The sequence below is a fragment of the Oncorhynchus keta genome, unplaced genomic scaffold (assembly GCF_023373465.1).
Source record: "Oncorhynchus keta strain PuntledgeMale-10-30-2019 unplaced genomic scaffold, Oket_V2 Un_contig_37_pilon_pilon, whole genome shotgun sequence".
Taxonomy (NCBI): Eukaryota; Metazoa; Chordata; class Actinopteri; order Salmoniformes; family Salmonidae; genus Oncorhynchus; species Oncorhynchus keta.
Genome location: NW_026287438.1, coordinates 300,913 through 326,020, shown reverse-complemented (window position 1 = coordinate 326,020; position 25,108 = coordinate 300,913). Strand labels below are relative to the sequence as shown.

The 25,108-nt window shown below is 43.5% G+C and overlaps 1 protein-coding gene across 1 annotated transcript; it reads right to left on the bottom strand.

The window, feature by feature from the left end:
* LOC118364839 (terminal nucleotidyltransferase 4B-like) lies at positions 1–21,346 on the bottom strand. The gene is made up of 12 exons (XM_035746595.2): positions 20,502–21,346; positions 12,701–12,824; positions 10,516–10,562; positions 7,260–7,380; positions 6,215–6,322; positions 5,796–5,924; positions 5,390–5,600; positions 5,009–5,135; positions 4,748–4,851; positions 4,358–4,509; positions 4,073–4,216; positions 1–3,852 (listed from the first exon to the last, which is right to left on the bottom strand). The coding sequence occupies exons 1-12, from the start codon at positions 20,996–20,998 to the stop codon at positions 3,691–3,693; spliced, it is 1,926 nt and encodes a 641-aa protein (XP_035602488.2). The 5' UTR covers positions 20,999–21,346; the 3' UTR covers positions 1–3,690.
* Between the last annotated feature and the right edge of the window lie 3,762 nt (positions 21,347–25,108).

Below are 25,108 nucleotides of genomic sequence, written 5' to 3'. Positions count from 1 at the left end.
TTACAAATATTGTACTGTGGGTTTTATTGCATGGGTTTGAATAGCTGTAGTAACTACAATTTGGATGAGTCGATACAGTTTTGTTGAAGTACTTGCAGTGAGAAGATATGAATTACAGATTGTGACGGCACAGATAAGTCATTCGATCTTCCCTGACTTGTGTTTCCTAAGTGTCAAATCAAATTCACAGATATATACTGCATTTAGGTCCAAACTGTACTTTTCCAAGACAATATTTTTTTACCATCTAAAAAAAGCACCCAAATATGTTGTCTAACATATTTGCTAAAATAGTAATTGTAGCTAAAATTAGACATTCCTACTATGTGTATAAATGTAATTACAGCCAGTGGATCCTCTCTGTGTTTCACAACCCTGGTTCTCCAGAAGCCCAAACAGTAACCCTTTTTATTGTAACCCTGGACAAGCACAACTGATCATCAGGCAGGTAGCCTAGTGGTTAGAGCTTGGGCCAATAACTGAAAGGTTGGTGGATTGAATCCCCGAGCTGACAATGTAAACATCTGCCATTCTGCCCCTGAGCAAGGCAGTTAACTCGCTGTTCCCCGGGTGCCGAAGACGTGGATGTCGATTATGGCAGGCCCCGCACCTCTCTGATTCAGAAGAGTTGGGTTAAATGCATTGTTGTTCAACTGACTCGGTATCCCCCATTCCCATCAAGCCCTCAATGAGTTGTCAAGGGCAACAACAAACCTGTGTACTGTTGGGGATCCTCGAGGACCGAGGTTAGGAAACAGTGATTATCTAGTGCACAGACAGTGCATTCGGAAATTACTTTATCCACATTTTCTAAAGTTAGACGTATTCTAAAATAGATGTTTAAAAAGAAAATACACAAAATACCCCATAATATCAAAGCAAAAAAAGGTTGACATTTTTGCAAATTGATTTTTTTTAAAGAAACTTATTTACATAATTATTCAGACCCTTCGCTATGAGACTTAAAATTGAGCTCAGGTGCATCCTGTTTCCATTGATCACCCTTCATGTTTCTACAACTTGGGAGTCCACCTGAGATAAATTCAAATGATTGGAAAGGCACACCTGTCTAGATAACGTTTGACAGTGGAAGTCAGAGCGAAAACCAAGCCATGAGGTCGAAGGAATTGTCCGTCGAGCTCCAAGACAGGATTGTGTCCAGGCACAGATCTGGGGAAGGTTACAAAAACATTTTTGCAGCATTGAATGTCCCCAAGAACACAGTGGTCTCCATTATAGGGAAGAAGTCTCTTCCAAGAGCTGGCCGTCCAACCAAACCGAGCAATCGGGGGAGAAAGGCCTTGGTCAGGGAGGTGACCAAGAACCCAAGTCTCTCTGACAGAGCTCCAGAGTTCCTGTGTGGAGATGGGAAAACCTTCCACAAGGACAACCATCTCCGCAGCACTCCACCAAATCAGGCCTTCATGGTAGTGGCCAGACGGAAGCCACTCAGTAAAAGGCACATGGCAATCTCCAAGCGGGCTGTCAAAAGGCACCTAAAGTACTCTGACCATGAGAAACAAGATTCCTGAATACCAATCATCAGGTCTGGAGGAAACCTGGCACCCTCCCTACGGGGAAGCATAGGGGTGGCAGCATCATGTTGTGGGGATGTTTTTCAGCGGCAGGGACTGGGATACTACTCAGGATCGAGGGAAAGATGAACAGAGCAAAGAACAAAGATCCTTGATGAAAACCTGCTCCAGAACGCTCAGAACCTTAGACTGGGGCGAAGGTTCCTTCCAACAGGACAAAGCCCCTAAGCACAAAGCCAAAACAACGTAGAAGTGGCTTCGGGACAAGTCTCAATGTCCTTAAGTGGCCCAGCCAGAGCCCAGACTTGAACCCGATCAAAAAAAAACTGCACAGACCTGAAAATAGCTGTGCAAGACTCTCCCTATCCAACTTGACAGAGTTTGAGAGGATCTGCAGAGAATATGAGAGAAATTACACAAATACAGGTGTGCTAAGCTTGTAGCGTCATACCCAAGAAGACTTGAGACTGTAAATCACAGCCAAAGGTGCATCAACAAAGTACTGAGTAAAGGGTCTGATTACTTATGTAAATGTAATTTCAGTTTTTGCTTTGTCATTATGGGGTATTGTGTGTAGATTGAGGGGGGGGGGGACAATTTAATTAATTTTAGAATCAGGCTGTAATGTAACAATGTGGATAACGTCAAGGGGTCTGAATACATTGACTATGATGCTGAAGAAAAGGTCTAAATGCAGTATGAAGGTGCCAGCTGTGAAGAATCAAGTAGTACCACCATCTACAGGTTAGTTGTGGAACTGCAATCAGATGTTGACATACCGGACATTTCAGCGAGAGGTTGTTTGTTTGCATTATATTCTGACCAAAAACTCAGCTCCCTTTTAAAGTAGACCAGCCACATATTAAAACAAAATGCCACAAAACAGCAACATTGGTACTGTACCTGACCAATTATACTTCCCCAATATCCCACTATCCAAATATAAGATACAAGAATATGGTCTCTCGGTAATACGTATAACATGTATAGTACTATATATTCATATCATTAATAGAAAAATACATGAACAAATACACATTTTCATAATGGGTAAATTACCAAAAGGAAAATATTACCTCCCACACCTATGGATCTTAGACATATTTCAAGTGGAGAATCTTTGTATCATGATGTCCTCTAACTGTAATTCTAAGAGTCTGGGAGAACATCTAAAAACCATCACTGTTGTTGTATAGAGCTGTGTGTATGAATGAGTGATTTGTCCCCAGCCAGCCAGTAATCTATAGGGCTGTGTGTGCACGTTACCTGACTATGGCATACTGCTAACACTGTTAGTGCATCCCAAATGGCACCCTATTCCCTATTTAGTGAAAGTAGTGTACTTAATTCTGGAAGGGGGTATAATTTGGAAAGAAGCCTGTCAACACATTGAGAGAGCAGCCAAGTAGAAATAGAATGCTGATGATTTATGTTGGCAATGAAACCCAAACCTGTCACTACTCAGATTAGCAGGCAAATGTGCACATATAGATTTGCCTTGAATCCGTAGTATCCTGTAAAAAGTCAAACCATTGTTGTGATAATTTTTTCTCAAAAGATTTCTGCATGTTTGTCTTTTTTTGTACAAATCTTTGTATAATCTGATTACAACCAAAAAAATAACCGCCCATCAAAAAAATATATATATATTGTCTCCACTTACAGATTGCATTCTGGGGTTTAGTCTTTCAATCTGTGTACTCCCCCCCCCTTCTTTCTTCAATATAACATTTTGTAAATTTTTGTTATTTGTGTATTTTATTCTTTTTTTTTTGTTTTAACTTTTCTTGCTGAAGTTTGTTCGCCAGCCAAGTTCCAGGTATTGCTTGTCAAAATCTACATTACTTTCCAGACACTTATTCCTCCAAACCACCAGATGGCGCTATGGTAAAAGGCAAGATTTGTAGGTACTGGATGTGGTGTGTACCTCCACTGTAGAACAGGTTAATGTCAAGGAAGAAAATGAGCATTTCTTTCAAGAACTAAGCCCCAGCATTTCCTATTTCTTTTTTTGGGATATTTTTCAGCTATAAAAAGATGCGTGTCGCTTGAGAGAAGGAAGATCCTTAATACTACTCCTCAGTCAGTGTGGAGTCTGGCAGCAGAAGTGGGACAGTCAGTCTGTCAGTCTGTTGCAGAGCAGACCAAGACAGTCCTATCTGCAAAGGTCCTGGACCTCTGAGTGCTGCTGAGGTTTCCTCTTCTTGCTGTTGCCCTGGTAGTGTGGCGTGCTGCTCGGGTGGCTCTTGATGTTGGATGAGGACGAGTTCTGCTGGACGTGGTGGGTGTTTTTACTGGACGAGCGGAACAACCTGGCCTGGGAAACAAGACAGACACACACCTAGTTAGATCAGTAGATAGATCACTGGTAGGCCTGTGTGTGCCATTGAAATGTAAAATTGAAATGTAAAATTTAAATGGTTATCTATGTACCGACAGTGTGTTGTAACGCTCAGGTCATAAAAGTTCAAGGCATTTGTAGGTACAGTAACAGAGTTTTTCAGTGGTTGACTTAGGCTTCGTCAAGCTGACCCTACCTTGCCCCCCTTGTTGTCAGTAGGAGTGCTGGTGGTGTGCCTCTGTGTTCTGTGATTGGTCACGCCACCTGAGGATTCCCTGTGGGCGCTGGAGCCCCGCCCAGGCAGTTGCTTCACTGTCTTACAGGGCGTCCCGTCAGAATCCTGGGGACAACCAATCACGACTCAGTAAATCAGGTCAGCAAGCAATGGGTGCATCACATTAAATGTTGTGTTAAGAGTTGATTTCCTCAGCTATTGTGGTTTTAGTGTGCACACGGTTTATTTGAGTGTAACAAAACTCACAACGTCGCTGGAACTGGATACTGTGGAGGATGAGGATGACGCTAATGAGGAGTTGGAGGAGGACTTGCTGCGAGATGCAGTCACCTCCTCCGTCAGGTTGTTGTTGCACTCGTCCAGCTGCTGAGGCTTCACCAACAGTGTGACATCATTTCCTACGGCAACAGCACATGAACGAACAGTGGTAAGACAGTGTGTGTGTGTTTTAGATCGACTAAATAGCAGTCGGACTTCACTGATCTACAAATCACCTTGGATCCCAAACAACTTAAAACGTCATTAAGATGACCAATTTTGCACCTTGTCTTACTGAAACTGATCCCCTCAAACACACTATCAACTCGATAGATCTGAGACAGTGTCAAGACTCACAGTAGTACTGTGAAAACATACCATTCAGGGCAGGTTCATTCTGAGACTGTGGTCCCCAGAGCTTGGTGATCCAGTCCCTGTATTCAACTACTTCCTGGGTCACCCGGATTATTCTGCCAAGTATACTGGAGGAAAGAAAATAGGACATATCAGATTAGAAGAACTTGTTTGCAGTAGTTCAAAGAGAGTATTTAATAAATAACAAGATTTTTAAAAGATAGCAGCCAAGGAATGTGAGAGCTGTCGTTGGTTAAAGCGAGCCCTAGCTCTCCATCTCCTCACCTCTCACACTCGTTGTTTGGGTAGTACTTGGCGATGGGCGATACGGCGTGGTTGAGCACTATGTAGGCATAGTCAAAGGCCTGCTTCACCTGCAACACACCGTATGAGCTGCGGCCAACGTCGTTATCTGCAGGAGGCAAGAGGCATGCTTAGATCATCTCTATTTGGGAAGAGTGACAGATTTCAGACATTGTCTGATATTGAGCTGAGTTTTTAGCCTTTGTATGGGCACCTGGGACCTCTAGCCGTCTTCTTCATGCCCGTTAAAGTGTGTGATTCTTAGGTTTAGTGTTATCAGTAGTTGACGGATGTTACGCGTCAGTGCTAAAATGAGGTATCACCTGTGCAAGTTCACCCATGCTGAATGGAAGGCCATGTTACCTGGTGCTAGGGGGTCCTCAATGAAGAGCATGGAGGGCCTGTAGAGGTCAGTGCTCTTCTGAACCTCGTCTTTGGCCACATAGCTACCACCATCTTTGATCCGGATGCCCGTCTTCAGGTAGTTGAAGTGGCGCCCATAGAGCTCAAAGAACTCTATAAGGAGAACGCCCACATTGGCATTAGGGCTGCAGGCATCTTCTCTGTAGTGAAGCTGAAATACAAGGGCACAGGATAAGAGGTCAATTGCATAGAAGAACATGCCAAATCATCTTAGTTCACTGAATGAGAGACTTAAAAATGTGTCAAAAGTCTGTTATAGACAGTAAATTAGTAATGCTAGATGCGATCTATCCTGCACTGTATGTGTGGGCTACTTGAGAGAATAGCAGAAGAGCAGAAGTCTCACCTGCAGGAAGCTGACAGCCATAAGGAAAAGGCTGTAGGAGCCGATCCCTCCAGTGAAAACCTCATTCAGATCCCTCTGGAGCAGGAACTGCTTCAGCACCAGAACCAACTTCGGAAGTACTGGGTATTTCTTATGGACAAAAGAAACACGTGGTTATGGTTAAACCTGTGGTTATGGTTATAGTGCCCTCTAGAGGGGAATGTCTCAAACGAGGACATTGGGTATGGCTGGATTGAGGGACTGAGGAGACGTAGTTAAGTGTATTAGCTACCAACACCTCCGTCAGAACCCAAAGAACCTGACAAATATACAACAATCTATGCATGCTAACTGTCAAGCCTGTTTCATCAGCTAGGTCTTACCAGACTGCATTAGGTAAAAGCAATGTACCCTGAATAAGAGATGCCTGCTTCACTTACCTTTTTGTAGTCTTTGATGAGAAGGGCAGCTTTAACTCCGTTCTTCACATTGAAGCTGATGTCCACCTTCACCTCGGTGCGGAAGTCTGTCAGCTTGATGATGGGTACCTGGAACAATGGAACATAGTGATGAGGATGGATTTACACATACACAGTCACTGGAGGCAATGACACACTGTACAGTTAGTATGCATGCACAACATGCAGATGACTCAACACTATACACTTCAGCTACCACAGCAACTGAAATGACTGCAACACTTAACAAAGAGCTGCAGTTAGTTTCATAATGGGTGGTAATGAATAAGTTAGTCCTAAATATTTCCAGAACTAAAAGCATTGTATTTGGGACAAATCATTCATTAAACCCTATACCTGTAATGAATAATATGGTAATAAGCAACTTGCTTGGAGTAACCCTTGATTGTAAACTGTCATGGTCAAAACATATTGACACAGCAGTAGCTAGGATGGGGAGAAGTCTGTCCATAAAGCGATGCTCTGCCTTCTATCAACAAGGCAGGTCATACAGCTCCTAGTTTGGTCACACATATTGAATGGACCGAGCAGTCTGTCTAAACTACTGGCACACAGCTCGGACACCCATGCATGCCCCACAAGACATGCCACAAGAGGTCTCCTTACAGTCCCCAAGTCCAGAACAGACTATGGGAGGCACACAGTACTACATAGAGTCATAACTACACAATACTCTATTCTACATCAAGTAACTTATGCAAGCAGTAAAATTACACTTTAAAAAAACATAAAAATACACCTTATGGAACAGTGGGGACTGAAGCAACACAAACAAAAGGCACAGACACATGCATACACACGCGATAACATAACACTATACACACACTTACACAAGGATTTTGTGTTGTAGATATGTGGTAGAGTAGGGGCCTGAGGGCACACACTTAATGTTGTGAAATCTGTTGTAAATGTACTGTAATGTTAAAAAAAATGTATAACTGCCTTAATTTTGCATGGACTCCAGAAAGAGTAGCTGCTGCCATAATAAATACAAATACAAACATACCGTGGCCTTGTCCAGCACTTTGATGGAGTTCTCGTCAGTCACGTTTTTCTTCCGCAGGGCCTCTTCCAGGGTCCAAAGGGGCAGGTTTTCCCAGTTCCCAAACACCACCAGATCGATGTCACTAGGAAGTGGAGTAAGTAGTAGAGGTCAGAGCAACATCACATTCGGATCTGAAGAGAGGACTCTCCAGTTCACTTTCACACACAGCTTATTGTCACTAATCCAGAGTCCCCAGTTACAGTGTTGTGTGTGTGTGTGTGTGTGTGTGTGTGTGTGTGTGTGTGTGTGTGTGTGTGTGTGTGAAGTCGGAGCGGAGAGCAGTCTGGCTCGTCAAGAAACCAGGTTAAAAAGGCTTTGGATCAGCAGCGCTAAAATGACCACAGCCTTAATCCCAAAAAACAAAGGCAAATAATTACACAATGGCCAGCCACATCACTCTTTCTCCATATAAAAACTCACAAAGGGGTGAATTCTGAACAACGTTAAATGTGCGTAAATGTAATAGTATTCCCTTTTTATGCACTTCTCTCAATACGTATGTATTCGGACCTTGAACTTAAAAGAAAACTCTAACCAAAAACTATATTTTGGTATTTGTTTCATTAGTCCATTGCGGTTAAAGTCCCAAAATGTTTAGCATGTCAGCAACCAAGTTTAAGATGTATAACTTTAAAAATACAAAAATACAGCCTGTATGATGCATTTTGCCTTATATGATGCTAAATGTGTCATATTGACATTACGCAACTGAATAAGGCAAGTCTGAATACCAAATACTGATTAGTGTGTAGGAAAGGCCTAAGAGCTTACCCACTTGGAACAGATGTCAGTTAAACATCTGGTTTGGATTTACATGTGGTTGAGTTGTCACCTAGCATAAATTAAGTGAAATGAACAAAAACAATCACCTGTCATTGGATTTAGGTTAAAAAATAAATTCCTTGACGTTGATTGCTTTTTCAAAATCAAATTAAATGTTTCTGTTGAAGTTACGTGGAAACAATGTTGATTAAACCCGTTTTTGCCCAGTGGGTAGTTTTTGTAGTTTAACCCCATCAGTCCCGAGAACCCAGCAAATATCTTATTTTCATTTATCCGCATGTCCAGCCCTTATACAATGCCTTTCGAAAGGCTATGAGACTTGGAATGGAATTTAGGTGCATCCTGCTTCCATTGATCATATTTGAGATGTTTCTACAACTCGGAGTCCACCTGTGGTAAATTCAAATGATTGGACATGATTTTGAAAGGCACACCTGTCTATATAAGGTTCCACAGTTGACAGTGCATGCCACAGCAAAAACCAAACAACGAGGTTGAATGAATAGTACGTAGAGCTCCAAGACAGGAGTGTGTCTAGGCACAGATCTGGGGAAGGGTACCAAAACATTTCTGCAGCATTGAAGGTCCCCAAGAACACAGCGGCCTCCATCATTCTTAAACGGAAGAAGTTTGGAACCACCAAGGCTCTTCCTAGAGCTGGCCGCCCGGCCAAACTGAGCAATCGGGGGTGAAGGGCCTTAGTCGGGGAGGTGACCAAGAACCTGATGGTCACTAACAGAGCTCCAGAGTTCCTCTGTGGAGATGGGAGAACCTTCCAGAAGGACAACCATCTTTGCAGCACTCCACCAGTCAGGCCTTTATGAAAGGCGCTTGGAGTTTGCCAAAAGGTCTGAGAGTATTTTGGTGCCAAGAGAAACAAGATTCTCTGGTCTGATGAAACTAAGATTAAACTCTTTGGCCTGAATGCCAAGCGTTACTTCTGAAGGAAACATGGTACCCTCCCTACAGTGAAGCATGGTGGTGGCAGCATCATGTGGGGATGTTTTTCAGTGGCAGGGAATGGGAGACTAGTCAGGATCGAGGCAAAGATGAACAGAGCTAATTACAGAGAGATCCTTGATGAAAACCTGCTCCAGAGCGCTCACCTCAGACAGGTGCAAAGGTTCACCTTCCAACAGGACCACGACCCTAAGCACACAGCCAAGACAATGCAGGAGAGAGTGGCATCGGGACAAGTCTCGTCCTTGTGTGGCCCAGCCAGAGACCGGGCTTGAACCCGATTGAACATCTCTGGAGAGACCTGAAAATAGCTGTGCGGCAACAATTCCCATCCAACCTGACAGAGCTGGAGAGGATCTGCAGAGAAGAATGGGAGAACTCCCCAAATACAGGTGTGCCAAGCTTGTAGCGTCATACCCAAGAAGACTCAAGATTGTAATCGTTGACAAAGGTGATTCAACAAAGTACTGAGTAAAGGGTCTGAATACTTATGTAAATGCCATAGCAGTTTTTTTTTGCAAAAATGTAAAAAACCTGTTTCTACCTTGTCATTATGGGGTAGTGTGTGTCGATTGAGGGAAAAAAAAACAATTTAATCCATTTTAGAATAAGGCTGCGACCTAACAAAATGTGGAAAAAGTCAAGTGGTCTCAATACTTTCCCGAAGGCACTGTATTTAGCCTCACAACTAAGTGTTTTATTGTGAGGATAAAACAATGACAAAACAGTTGCATCTGAGTTTTTTATTTTTAAGTCTGCCAAAGTAAAAGTGATATGAATGCAGTAAGTATAGAAATAGTTTTTTCACTGGGAAATGAATATCTAACTACTGTGACAACTGTGTGGAGTTTGACCGCAACTGAGTTGATTACAGTATTATAGAAACTATGTCCTGGGATTTCCCATGATCTTCTATGCAGAAGAACCCCTTACCTTCTAACGACACTTATGAGCATCAGAGAAAAACATAGATGGCTTTTAATAGTTTGTAGCTCAAACTGTAACTCAAGACATTTTGGTAGAACAGACCAAATCAAATGGTTCAACCCAGAAGTCCGTAGCTCAAACAAACACTGTTTAAAAGTGGTTAGAAGTCCAAAACACACCAGCGATAAGGTGGGACTCATTGGGTTAAGGGCCAGTTTACACTTACTAATGGTGCCCGGGTCAGCTGCTTGTTCACCCGCCTGCTAATAACCCATCCACAACCGCCCAAGTATATGTGAAAAAGTGAATCTGAGGGCCGCAACTGGCCCTAACCCAGATTTTTTAAGGTGTTGTTTTGTCTTTATTCAACCCGCCATCCACCCACCCGCCCGCCCTTCATCTACAAAATATTTAAACCCGACCGCCCCGCGGTTATATCCGCAGGGTCTGCAGGTTATGAGTCAACACACATATCACCAACACACTATAAGAGAGAATATGATAGGAAGGCCATTATGTACTCCATTACCTGAATCAAACAGCTTACCTGGTTGGCAGATAGAGGCCCGTGCTGAAACTCCCAAACACTTGAACCTGTAATAAAGTCAAATGTGTTATTCATTCATTTCACTTATCAATCAGATAAGCCGAGCTATACACTAGCTTTGAACTGATACAATGGCAGGTAATTTGTTAGAAAATAAAGACAAATGATTTGTTTAGACTTCTGTCATGTCACGTGACAACAGTCTGATACTTGGAGACAGGTGTCAACTAAAGCAATACAAATATAATATTTATGCTAAGTGGGGAGAGAGTCTAACATGCATCACCTTTTATGCATTGACAACCAATCATTATCTAACAACCATGCACTGTTCTTGGGGGCAAAAAATGGGATCTGAACAAACCATTACTACTGTAGTTATGAGAACACGGATAAAATGCTTTAAACCCCAAAGGTTTGGGCAAAAAATTAATTAAATAAGAATTTGATTTAATGCGTCCAGATTCCAGACAAATATCCTGCTTTATCTGAGCTTTGTGGGCATTAACCAATGTCACATCACATAACAGTATTTCACATTGGTTCTGAGGGCTAAAAAATAGCCTTTGCTTAAGCCTTAAACCAGCCATTATTCCCTCCTGGGCTGAGCTCCTGCCTGAACCGACCAAGGGGGTTAAAGCCTGGGCTCCAATCTGCTTACTAGAGGCAGGGCATGTCATTGTGATGTGGGTGGAAATGAGAGGGGTGATGGTGATGGATTGCCACTGTGTCTAAAAGGTCAACTTAACTCATGGCTTGGCTCTCTACTGTATAAAGAGCTAGTGGTCATCGCTTAAATTATCGAGAGACGGAGTGCAGTTAGAGAGGGAGAGAAAGACATGGTGGCCGCCTCCTTATTCAGCTATCTGGTGGGTTCACAGTAGTTCAGTTCACCCAGTCACAGACAGGTCTCGTATTGAGTGCGTGTAAGAGGTCAGGGGATTGCTGGGAGTCTTAGTCCTGTTCTTGTTGTGGACAGGATATAAACTGCTCTCCTGCCTCAGTGGATAGATTAAGAGCAGTACCAGGAACAGCAGTAGACTTTTCTGTTTAGCTCAGGGATATTACATTTTTTGAGATCAATTCCTGTGATACTACACCATTTGCCGTGGGACAGAGAAAAATGTGCAGTTTCACAGCGACTTCTCTGTAATTTCTACATATTTTGCCATAGGGTGAAGAAATTAAATGTCTTTATATGATGTCTGAGTAAGAGGGACTAACAAAATCCATAGGGGCCCCCCGGTTGGTAATTCGACCATGATTAATACAAGATAGCTGGCCACTAGACATTTTAGCTGACATGGGCTAATCGAGTTACTGTCAGTGACTGACATAAGAGAACTACTGATGTACAAGCTCATTTAGAAATTGCACCTTGTGTATTCTACTATTCCAACTCAACAGTAAATTGAGACCCAGACGAAGTTCATAAACAAAAAAAAGTGATCCGCGGGCCTACAAAACAGCAGTTGTCCATCCCTGGTACAGCTTGTAAAGCTGAGAGCAGACGCACAGCTCTAACAGCAGGCTCCAAGTCAGCAGGAATAAGGACACCTGGAGCCCTGTAGATTACAGGCCAAAATATAACACAGGAGGGAGATAAGAGCGGACCGACCAGGCACTTTCACAAATGGTTGCTGGTCACACACCCCACCATATACGGCCTGTCTTTCCTCTTCATTACAACTCAGCCTATAGGGAGAGAAAATAACTCTCTCCTACAGAGTCACGACTCCTTTCAGACAGCTATAGAGCCAGCCAGAGAAAGACTAGAAAGATGTAAAGACAGCAATTCTACATAGAGCAGCAAGTTCTCATGCTGTCTCTAGCAATGAAGGGAATTTGTAAAATGAGGAAACAGGAGATTGTGAGCATCTCAAGCAGATTGCTGTGTGGGTGAGACATGTCTGTGTAGCTAGAAACCACTTTCATTCCAAACCTTTGCTCTGCCTGTCACTTCTAGTAGTTGGTGTTGGCTTTTCTGAAAGCATGAACTCTACATGGTTGCAATATTTATTTGAACGACGACCCGTATTAGCCTGTGCCCAGATCTTTTCAACTATGTTAAAATTTCAACAACCAGAGGAGTTCGCTGTACACCAATAATGGTCAAACAGATCAGACCTGGCTAGACCTGTACGGGCTTAGGACTGGAACTGTAGCGATGCGAGTGATCTCTTACGTCAGCAGTGGGCCACAGGTCTTTGATGACCCTCTCGATCCTGTCCACCACCTCCATCCTCATCCTCTCCTCCTCTTCACGAGGAGACATGTGCTTGTAGAAGTCATTGATCTCCTCATGGAGCCTGCAGAACACAGAATGAAAACAGCATGATCAGGGTTAGGGAGGGAGACAAAGACTGAGCGAGAAAAAGAATAGCATGGTCATGGGGATAGTAGGATAGAGTCTAAAACAGATCAAAATACACTGACAAAGATTGAAGGCAGAATATATTATAAGAGAAAAATCTAAATAACAAGTCTACAATACAATTGATGGGGTCTACAATACATATTTTATTATGCCAGTCAATGCAATTTGTTAACAACTTTCACAGGTAGCTCACTGAACAGCCACCAGAGACAATTACCCCACCCTACCATGTAATGGAAATGGTGAAAATCGAAATGACACTTCCTCAAACACACTAGGCGTTCGTGAGGAGTTAATTGCAAAGCATCATTATTACATTAACTGGCTTCTTTACTGGAGGCGTGTTATGTTAAAGGCTAACTGCCAACACCTGTGTGCCAACAAACTGTAATCAAGTAGCATCTACTGAAGACTGGAAGAAATGCATTAACTACAGGATTATGACAGATAGGCTGACATGTGTGAGAAAAGATCAAAGCCACAATAATGCAATACATCTACACCTTTGGTACAAATCATAGGGCATATTCCCACTGTTAGGGGTATGGAACCCAAAGCAATTGGCATACATGTAATGTCCCTTGCCTGATTAAATAGTTTGGGAGGACAATGCTGATAAGTACAAGTGTTGCTGTCCTTGAGTTAAAAATGGGTTCTTAAATCAACAAATCGACTTTACTAAATGCTCAACAGGGCTGCTTCCCTTTACCCGATAAGTCAGTCAGGTAAACTTGGTGGGTATGAATCCCATGGCTCGTTTAGGGAGACCAGGGACTGTGCCAACTGTCAGATACATTACACAATGGCACAGAGACAAGACCGTGAATAGGTCAGTAATTGACTGACTGGGGTAATTTCTGCCTGCAATTCACCCTGCTGTCTGTCTATTATTAAAGCTGCAGATTGACCAACACACCTACCCACAGGGCCTTGACCAGAGCCTATATCAATAACACTAAAGACTGGGTCACACGTGGTACTGATTGCCGCCCACACACACATACACACACACACACAGTGCGGCCTAAGCCAGCTGCCACCTCAAACTTTGACCCAACCAACACATGTCCTTGTTGGTCCAAACTCTACTGATTAGCTCTTGTATGTTCTGGCCAGTGCTTAGTGTGGGGCAGGAAGCGGAGCAAAAACAGAATGGAGAGGAATCAAGCCAGTCAAAGGGGATTGGAGCAGACAACACGTGGACACGAGGTCTAACACTCAGTGACCAACCAACACTAAGGTCGTAGGGAAACTCAGTCATCGGAGGATAAAATACTTATTCCCTTTCCTAATCTTACAAAGGAAACTAACAGCTTGAGTTGAATAGCAAGCTGCACATCCAGCATTATGATTGTGAGTAGAGCAGAGGCAGCAGTCCTGTTGTGTGAGCAGCTGTAATGTGAGTGAACACCACATACTGGAGGGGGTGTAGAGGCCAGGACACATGAGGGCTGGGCTGGGGCTGTCGGGGACTGGCAGTGGAGCAGATCACTCTGCCCTGGCTGCCCATTTACTGGGTCTGTTCACACACAATCCCAGTCACCCACAGGGCCATGTAAACACAACACAGCACCCAGCCAATGACAGGCCTGCAGCACAGCTTCCTTTGGCAGGAAAATCAAAGAGAGCGGGAAAGAAATGGTAGCTACTTCTGAGCTTGTGTACCCGAGAGGGCTCAGCTGTGAGAAACACTAGTAGTTACTGTAGAGGATTCAGCCTGCTTGTCATTTGGGTAGCGCTCTGTGGAGCGCTGCGTTTTAGATAACAGTTTTCCCTGGCGCTTACAGTAGTCTGTGTTTCACATAATGCTCATCGACACCCAGACAAACATTCCTGGTGTAGCAGCCAGGAGTCCTACTGAAGGGCCCCGACCCAGTTAAACCCCAGCCGACAGCAGCCCAATCACCAGCCTGTCTGTTGCCCCAATCTACACAGCAGTCCAGCCAGCCAGACAGTCATGCCAGTTCAATGCCATCAGCGTCTGGGTAGAAGTAGTCCTCCCTGATGTGATGATACCAGGCCTTTCCAGCGACATCACTGCAGGTGTTCATCCTCAAACAATGATCCCTTTATATTCACACAGAGGGGTGTATCACACAGCTTGTAATATAAACAATAGGCTGCTAAACTAATCTAACTTCTACAGCTTTCCTCACCCAAGCACCAGCCTCTCCCATTTTAAGTAAGCCAAGCTAACTCCTCAGGGCAGGCCCGGTAATCGTGTGTGAAGACACCCACCATGAGGTTCCCTGTCCTGAGGTACCATGAGCTGTTTTTCTGGATGGACCAGGGCCTCACATTACAGTGTATTCTGAGGTGACTGAAGCCAAGCACTATGCAGGGGATTCCTTCCTTCTCTTTCTATTTGTCTCTTCATTTCTGGTGTTGGTCAGACTGACATGGGAACAGGAGTTAAGTACCTTCAACACTTATCACACACAGGCAGCAACAGGCCCACAGATACGCTCTGCAGAGGCAACCTGATTGACAGCATTCATCACGCCCAGTCAGTCACTGCAACAAAGACTGCACCGTGAACACACCTAGAGTCAACATAGCCAGGTATGACTAGTGAGAACTAGTGATGGGGGGGGATACATAAGCGTCTAAATTAATGACAGATTTAATTCTGACTATTTTGAGGAAGTGTATACTGGCTAGTGTCTCAACCTGGCCAAACAGCACTATTGCCGTTTGCTTTTTTTTTTAAAGAGAAGATGTAAGCACATTCGTTCGGTTTGCTGCCAGCTGAACTGAAGCATGCTGATGATGCCTTAAGTCACTCCATCGACAGCCACCAGTAACAATAGAGGACAGGGGAGGGGGCCGCCCTCAGGCATTCCGCACAGGAGGGAAGCAGTCTGGCACTGGGCCAGGAGATACAGCCATCAAAAATCCATTCATATTGAATTCACATATAGCCATTATCTTTGACACATTCAATTCAACTGACTGACACACACGTCACATATTGATATGATGCGAACGCACACACACTCATCCATACATACACTCCCACAGAAAGTCCATAGTCAAACTTTTGTCACACGTACCACACAATGACTGATACACTGTTATCGGGGGAGATCAAACAAAACTCCCAACAATTTGGAGTCAATGGCAATAGAAATGTAGTGCCTGTGCCTGCCAGTCTCCTAGCAAATGTAGTTGTCTCACACTGCCAGCCTCCTACACTGTGCTTATAACAAGCAAAATTATTATTATTATAAAAAACTGTGCAAGAGTCAGTTTCATTTCAGAGAGTCAGCCCAAGTATAGGCTCTCGATTCCAGCTCAGACCAGTGGTGCTGCTAAGTTTCATTTCAGAGCAGCAGTGTCTGACTGGCTGTCCGTGTGAGAGAGAATGGGTTTCGTTTCAGGGTTAAGCCACATCGCCTCGTCACCCAGGGAACCGGCTTAGACCAGGAGGAGCAGCCCAGTGCCTCTGGAGCATGTGACAAGCAAAGAGCAGGACTAGGCAAACACATTTGGGAGCCCTGGGTTTGGAGGAGTGGCGTAGCAACTGAAACAGGCTATATATTTTCCAAGATATAGATACTGTAGTGTACAACTGAGCAGCAAGTGCCAGTAGGTTTCTGAGGCAGCAGAGTAGGTGTGGTGGAGGAAATATGTCTTCATATGAAAGAGGGGGAGAAGCATAACATCAGGGTCTCATCTGAAAGTGTACAGCTGCAGTGGCAGACTGGTACTGCTTATTGAACAGCTGCTCAGATGGACTAACAGTATAAAGTTGTGTGAGAGTCAGAGGGCAGGGCATGTGTCTCAGTTCAGACACAGGCAGTAAAAGACAGAGGGAAATCAAACTGGCTGCCAAAGTACCTTTGAGAAAGGAGAGGGTTCGCTGGCAGATGGCTTTTCGAATGTGCAAGGCCAGCCCCCTGGTTTAGAACGGCCTCCACCGAACATCATTAGAGCAACCAGCTATAAATACTGCAGAAGGACCAGGGACAGAAATAACAGGGTACTGTACCATGCCCATGTTTCATAGCACTGCCAGAAACAGTGAGAGACATGTCATCCAGCAGGCATTCTCTTCACGTGAACCTGCAAAACCTTTCCTCACTCACTGCTTATTAGGCAGTCCCTCGGTTGGCAGTGTCACATGTGTAAATATGCCTCTCACACAAAAACATGAGTAGCCTATGAGTGACAGGGTCAGCAATACGATAGTCACACACACAAAATGAACATAAGGTGGACAATTCATTAGGCTTTCATCAATGCCTGACTTTTCCTCCAGCACCACTACGGTGGCTCAGACTGGCTACCATAACCAGAGGATTTGGGTTAAAGACAAGCTAGGGCTACGAGGACCCCAGTTGTCCCTGATCGTTAGTGACCTGCTTGGCCTCAGTGGAGTTATCCGGCACACACTAGCTGCGGTTGAAACCATCTGTTTAGTGCTGCATTGTACAAAACTAATCTGGCACACGGCCAGGGTTGTGTTCAATAGCACACAAGTAGGGCACACTGTAGCAAAAGGTAATGAAACAAACATTTCTTATTGGACAAGTTCAGACAGTCTCTCACTGTTTCACTCCATTTTGTGAAGTTTTCTTCTGTTTTGTGCCTAGTGAACACAACCCAGGTTTTTCCACAGCTAGTTGTGTGTGACAGCACAGTGCAGCCATACAAATACTATTTTAGGCAGTCCACTCCACTCACACACCAATAACATTTCTGGGTCTTTCACAACAGCTTTTGTTTCAGTGAATCAGAGCTGGCTGAACGCCATTGCTGCTCCAGAGCTCATTGGATGGAGGGCTCTGTGACATCAGAGAAAGAGCTCAGGTTTCTCTCCTGGAGGGGCGGGTTTGTTTTGGGAGAGCGAAGCCAGGACATGCTCAGCGTGTGCTGCATGTAAACACAGCACCCCTTACACAGAGCGGCTGGACCTTCTGGGCTCAATCATGCAGTCCGCGCATTCACACACCTCCACCCCTATCCCCGCCCTCGCAACCAACAACAGTGCCTTACTCATCCAAGGAAAAATGTTCATCTTCCCCCACCCTTTTCTTTCCCCTCCCCATCAAATTGTATATGCCACAGTGGTCACAGTCACACTAATGCAAAATCAACCCCTTGACTAATGCGAGCCTGAATAGGCGATCCCTCAGGTATCACAAGCACAGGAAAATGCACCTTGATGTGAATCTCTTTCAAAATTTGCCCTCCCCAGTCAGGGACTTGGGGAAGAAAGCTAATGAAACGTTTCCACAACAAGAGATTACAAGCCTGAAAAACACTTTCTGAAAGAGACACTATCAATTGACAGATATTTAGGCATTACATGTATATATTGTGAAATATGTTAATTATGCAACTCAGTAACTAAGCATTGTGAGCAGAATAAGAACCAGGAGTGTGGGAGACAGAGCCTGGTTGTGACTGTGATCCAGGCTGTATAGTATAGGTTGGTGTATTAGAGTAATCACTAAGGAATGTCCTTATGCAAACAGTGTACTTTATATTACTATAAATGAGGATCAGCTTAGCTAAGACTTTGCTCTGGGCTCTTGCATGTTACTAGCCTACGCTTGTCGGGCACGTAGAAGAGGGGGGAAAAACGCCTCCACACATCAGCCTTTAAAACAATACCCCACCCACCTCAGGACTTTTCTCTAGTTTAAACTAGTAAGAACTGCCTTTCTGAAATAGCTGTCTCATTACATTTCTGTCACACTAAGATTATATAAACTAATTGGTCAATATGTTTTTTCAAGACAGACCTGGTCCTTTATACCTGGAAGAATAAACAGTGGGGGGAATCAGGCAAAACAACAGTGTTAAGATAAGGCATTTGGATGGTTGTAAAGCACATTTCATTTCAGCATCACGTCTGGGGAAATACCCTCTGTCATTACAGAGAAAATGGTTACAGTAACCTAACCTCTTAACGGCTTTGTAGCAACCTGACATATTGATCATAATCAGTAAGCTAGTATAGCCAACCTATATTAAAGACAGTGTGGCGCAGAGGTCTAAGGCACTGCAGCTCAGTGCTAGAGGCGTCAGTACAGACCCTGGTTCGATTCTAGGCTGAATCACAACCGGCCATGATTCGGAGTCCCATAGGGCGGTGCACAATTGGCCCAGTGTCCTCCAGGTTAGGGTTTGACCGGGGTAGAATTTGTTCTTAACTGACTCACCTAGTGAAATATGGGTTACATAAAAATACTATACTAAGAGACACTACTAAGAGGTCTGGACCTTTACGGCTGGGAGGGTATACTTGCCCCGTAGCTACACGGCCACAAGCCCCACTGACTGTGTCCCTGATAACTACATTTGTGTCAAAAGTGGGACAACCTCTCAACTCTTTACTTACGGAACACTTCAAGAGAAGGGAAATAGTTCAGCCTCCCTATACATGTTGTATACTACGGTTTTTGGCCTAGATTGCTGAACCTTTAGGATACATGTTCTGCATTTGCATCTGCCCAGTCGCTCCTCCCCTTTAAAGGGGGGCAGAACTTACTGATGTCACCTTGCTTTTCCACAGTCACTAAGAAATAGATACCATTTCCAAATTTCAACTTGGGGTTGTGGTTTGATGTGGGCCTGTTATGTTTGCTATATGTACTCTGACAGTTATCATTGTTGGTTCCTATTCACTCACAGTAGCTAAGATATCCCCAAACAGCCACCCTATTATGACTTTGGCTAAAGGAATAAATTGTGTTTGTGATGCCAAAGTTAGCTCTGAGGATGTGTGATTTGGAAGAAAAAAAACATGCTGTTTAATAAAGAACAAGTATTGTTCCTTCAACATAACATTGTAGTAGTGTTGTCTCACATAAAGAAGTCAGAGGCGATGCATGCTAATGGGTAGATCTGCTGTCTAAAGAATTTGATGGGTTTCTTCAATCTCGCAAATCTCAATTTTGGAAAATACTGACTATGACCAAAAGTATCCTATTTACATCTTTTAGTACATTTTGGAATTAGAATAGATGCTTCTGACTATTATATCCACCAGAGAAGTAAGATTATCGGTTTTAATTGCTGCAAATAGGCAACAGTGAAACAGACGAAAAATACCGGCATTAGTTAGGTAGGCTTAGCCTGAGTCAGTCAGTCATGTCAACTATCAAGAAAAGGGTTCTGCATTGATTTGACAATGGTTACTGCTCAGTACTCGTGCTTTTAGCTAAATGTCATTCGGATTAGATTTTTTTTTGCTTAGCTCGTCAGCGTAGTGACCACATGCAGATGTTGGCAACCACGAGGTAGCGAGCTATCAAGGTCATAAAATAAATTGCTGGATGTAGCTAACTAGTTAGTTAACGTTGACTGTCCCATTACTTTCGACTGACCGTAGCTGGTTAGGAACGTCCCCAAAAATGACGTGTGACGGTCAAATCGGCATGCCTAAATATGGCTATGATGTCTAACCATATGACTATGTGCGCTCACTTCACCAGCCAAGTTAGCTGGCTGGCTAGTTGTCTAACCAACTAACGTTAGTGTGGCAGAGATATATAAGCAGAGATATATAACGTTAGCTAGATAACGCGTGATTTATGATTAACTTGTAACGTTATATGAGCAACGAGCTAGTTTTGATGAGTGTCCTTTTGTCTCTTACCCCAAGATTCCTTCAGAGTAGTTCTTGACTTTCCATGGTGTTCCCGTGTAACCACAGCCTCCGGTCTCGAGGCTACTGTTGAATCCATAAGTGCTAGCCTTGTTGTCTCTTTTCCTTTTGTTGGGGTGTCCTGAGACCCCAGAGCCCACTTGCCCCCCTCCGCTGCCCCTCCCCAACGATGAACGGTTGTTGTGGTTGTTATTAGCTTCCAACGGAATAAAGTCTCGTTGTTCGACTACATCTCGGTCTTTCGTTGAGTTAGACATTACCTGGTTCCGGGGTTCGCTGTTAGTGACAGCTCCGTTCTTGCTCGAGATTACGTTACCCAATGTCCCGTTAATGTTCGATTTCTGACTGAGGCTAGACAAACTACCCGTGTTACAGTTGTTATTGAAGTACAGATTCCCCAGACCTTGTGTTGTTTCCCAAATCTGAATCCACAGGCTGTTAGCTGGTCCACGTTGTTCTGGCTGAAACCAAGCGATTCTTGGATCCATCAAACGAAAGTGCAGGCACACTGCCCCAGAGCAAGGCTCAGTTCGTGTAGCTAAAGCTAGCCAGGTAGCTAGCTAGCTAACCTCACTCGTAAGCTTTACAGCGGACTAACGTTAGATATGAAGGTTACTTCAAATTGCTATAAAATATCTTAAATCTGCTATCCATGAATTAAAACGACAATTATTATTAGACAGTAGGCGTCGTGTTTAATGAAAGAATGTTGTCAAAGTTTTGATTCAATAATTAAGGAAACGTGCAGCCATTGCCTATCGAAGCGATTTCTGACCCTTTCCTTCTGATTGTGGGTCCTCAATGGCGGACACTGCGCAGCCGCAGATTCGCGCAGAGTGAAATGGTGATTCGAAAAGGGCGGAGAAATTGTCGTTCTTACGCAAGAGCAGAACATGTTACCTGTTGCGTAACAATGGGCGACAGATTAATTATTTTCACATAACATGAGGTACGGTACACACACTGAAATAAATCGGTGGGAAGGTTGTAATACAATTTTAAAAATGCCAGGATAGCCCGAACTTAAATGGTTACTTCATGTCATGACAGGATATTCTATCCATCAGGCTGATAAATTACATTTCCATTATTTCAAAGTATGAAAGCAGCATATCAAAGTGGAGGATATATACCAACAGCTGTGCCTTCTCCCTTCAATGAAACCACCATTGCTGAACTATTTTCTAAATCCAAAACCACAACTTGCTCCCTTGACCCTATGACCACTGCCTTAGTTAAGGCATGTCTCCCTGTTCTGCCTCCTGGTGGTCAAGATTGTAAATGCATGCATTTGAGAAACAGACGCATCACAAGTCCTCAACTGGCAGCTTCATTAAATAGTACTCGCAAAACACCAGTCTCAACGTCAACACTGAAGAGGCGACTCCGGGATGCTGGCCTTCTAGGCAGAGTTCCTCTGTCCAGTGTCGGTGTTATTTTGCCCATCTTAATCTTTTATTTGTATTGGCCAGTCTGAGATATGGCTTTTCCTTTGCCACTCTGCCTAGAAGGCCAGCATCCCGGAGTCACCTCTTCACTGTTTACATTTGAGACTGGTGTTTAGTAGGCACTATTTAATGAAGCTGCCAGTTGAGGACTTGTGAGGCGTCTGTTTATTAAACTAGACACTAATGTACTTGTCCTCTTGCTCAGTTGTGCACTGGGGCCTCCCACTCCTTTTTCTATTCTGGTTAAAGCCAGTTTGCGCTGTTCTGTGAAGGGAGTAGTACACAGCATTGTACTAGATCTAAAGTTTCTTGGCAATTTCTCACATGGAATATCCTTAATTTCTCAGAACAAGAACAGACTGACGAGTTTCAGAAGAAAGTACTTTGTTTCTGGCCATTTTGAACCTGTAATCTCACAAATGCTGATGCTCCAGATACTTAACTAGTCTAAAGAAGGACAGTTTTATTGCTTCTTTAATCAGGACAACGGTTTTCAGCTGTGCTAACATAATTGCAAAAGGGTTTTCTAATGATCAATTAGCCTTTTAATGATAAACTTGAATTAGCTAACACTAAGTGCCATTGGAACACAGGCGTGATGGTTGCTGATAATGGTCCTCTGTACGCCTATGTAGATATCCCATTAAAAATCAGCCGTTTCCAGAAACAAAAGTAATTTACAACATTAAGTGTCTACACTGTATATCTAATCAATTTTATGTTACTTTAATGGACAAAAATGTAACTTTTCTTTCAAAACAAGGACATTTCTTAGTGACCCCAAACTTTTGAACGGTAGTGTACATCCACACAAAACCCAACTCCACTCTGCCACGCCACTCTGTCATTGCCTGTGTCCGTGAACTGAAAACTTGGATGAGCAATACATTTTTTCTACTAAACGATGACAAAACAGAGATCATGGGCCCAATATCCCTCATCAATAAACTGGGTCAACTCAACATGAAAAACTACAGCTGCACCATCCACTCCAACTCCACAGTCAGGAACCTTGGTGTTACATTTGACCCCACTCTGTCGTTGAACCCCACATCCGAAACCTCACCAAGTCAGCCTTCTTCCACCACAAAAACATCTCACAACTCAGACCTTCTCTCACTGACCCCAATGCTGAAAACCTCATTCATGCCTTTGTTTTATCAAGCCTGGACTACTGCAACACCATTCTCTAGTCTCCCCGCCAAAACACTGGACAGACTTCAACATATAAAAAAATTCAGCTGCACAAGTCCTCATACACACACACCAGACCTTGGGACCACATCACCCCCATACTCAAACTCCACCAGCTGCCAGATCAATAACGCACACACTGGACTGGCACCCACATAACTTACTGACCTACTGCACCCCTACCTGTTCACTGCGTTCCTCGGACACTGGCCTGCCAGGCTCCGCTCCATTGAAGACGAGGATTTTAGCAGTGCAGGTCCCCAACTCTGGAACTCTCTCCACTCCATGTCAGAAATTCACAATGCATACACATATTCAAGTCCACACTATACAGACCTCTTCACAGGCTTACCCGTAGTCGCTGTTGTTTTAGCTCACTTCCTTGATTGTTCTGTCATGTTTAGTGTGCTCCATGGCTAGTCAGTCATCATGTTTAGTGTTCTCCATGGTTAATCTGTCATCATGTTTAGTGTTCTCCATGGCTAGTCAGTCATCATGTTTAGTGTGCTCCATGGCTAGTCAGTCATCATGTTTAGTGTTCTCCATGGTTAATCTGTCATCATGTTTAGTGTTCTCCATGGCTAGTCAGTCATCATGTTTAGTGTGCTCCATGGCTAGTCAGTCATCATGTTTAGTGTTCTCCATGGTTAATCTGTCATCATGTTTAGTGTTCTCCATGGCTAGTCAGTCATCATGTTCAGTGTTCTCCATGGCTAGTCAGTCATCATGTTCAGTGTTCTCCATGGCTAGTCAGTCATCATGTTCAGTGTTCTCCATGGCTAGTCTGTCATGTTCAGTGTTCTCCATGGTTAATCTGTCATCATGTTTAGTGTGCTCCATGGCTAGTCAGTCATCATGTTTAGTGTTCTCCATGGCTAGTCAGTCATCATGTTCAGTGTTCTCCATGGTTAATCTGTCATCATGTTTAGTGTTCTCCAAGGTTAATCTGTCATCATGTTTAGTGTTCTCCATGGTTAATCTGTCATCACGTTTAGTGTTTTCCATGCTTAATCTGTCATCACGTTTAGTGTTCTCCATGCTTAATCTGTTATCACGTTTAGTGTTCTCCATAGTTAATCTGTCATCATGTTTAGTGTTCTCCATGGTTAGTCTGTCATCATGTTTAGTGTTCTCCATGGTTAATCTGTCATCATGTTTAGTGCTCTCCATGGTTAATCTGTCATCATGTTTAGTGTTCTCCATGGTTAATCTGTCATCATGTTTAGTGTTCTCCATGGTTAATCTGTCATCATGTTTAGTGTTCTCCATGGTTAATCTGTCATCATGTTTAGTGTTCTCCATGGTTAGTCTGTCATCATGTTTAGTGTTCTCCATGGTTAATCTGTCATCATGTTTAGTGTTCTCCATGGTTAATCTGTCATCATGTTTAGTGTTCTCCATGGTTAATCTGTCACGTTTAGTGTTCTCCATGGTTAATCTGTTATCATGTTTAGTGTTCTCCATGGTTAGTCTGTCATCATGTTTAGTGTTCTCCATGGTTAATCTGTCATCATGTTTAGTGTTCTCCATGGTCAATCTGTTATCGCGTTCAGTGTTCTCCATGGCTAGTCTGTCATGTTCAGTGTTCTCCATGGTTAATCTGTCATCATGCTTTGTGTTCTCCATGGTTAGTCTGTCATCATGTTTAGTGTTCTCCATGGTTAGTCTGTCATCATGTTTAGTGTTCTCCATGGTTAATCTGTTATCATGTTTTGTGTTCTCCATGGTTAGTCTGTCATCATGTTTAGTGTTCTCCATGGTTAATCTGTCACGTTTAGTGTTCTCCATGCTTAATCTGTCATCATGTTTAGTGTTCTCCATGGTTAATCTGTCATCATGTTTAGTGTTCTCCAAGCTTAATCTGTCATCATGTTTAGTGTTCTCCATGGTTAATATGTTATCACGTTTAGTGTTCTCCATGGTTAATCTGTCATCACGTTTAGTGTTCTCCATGGT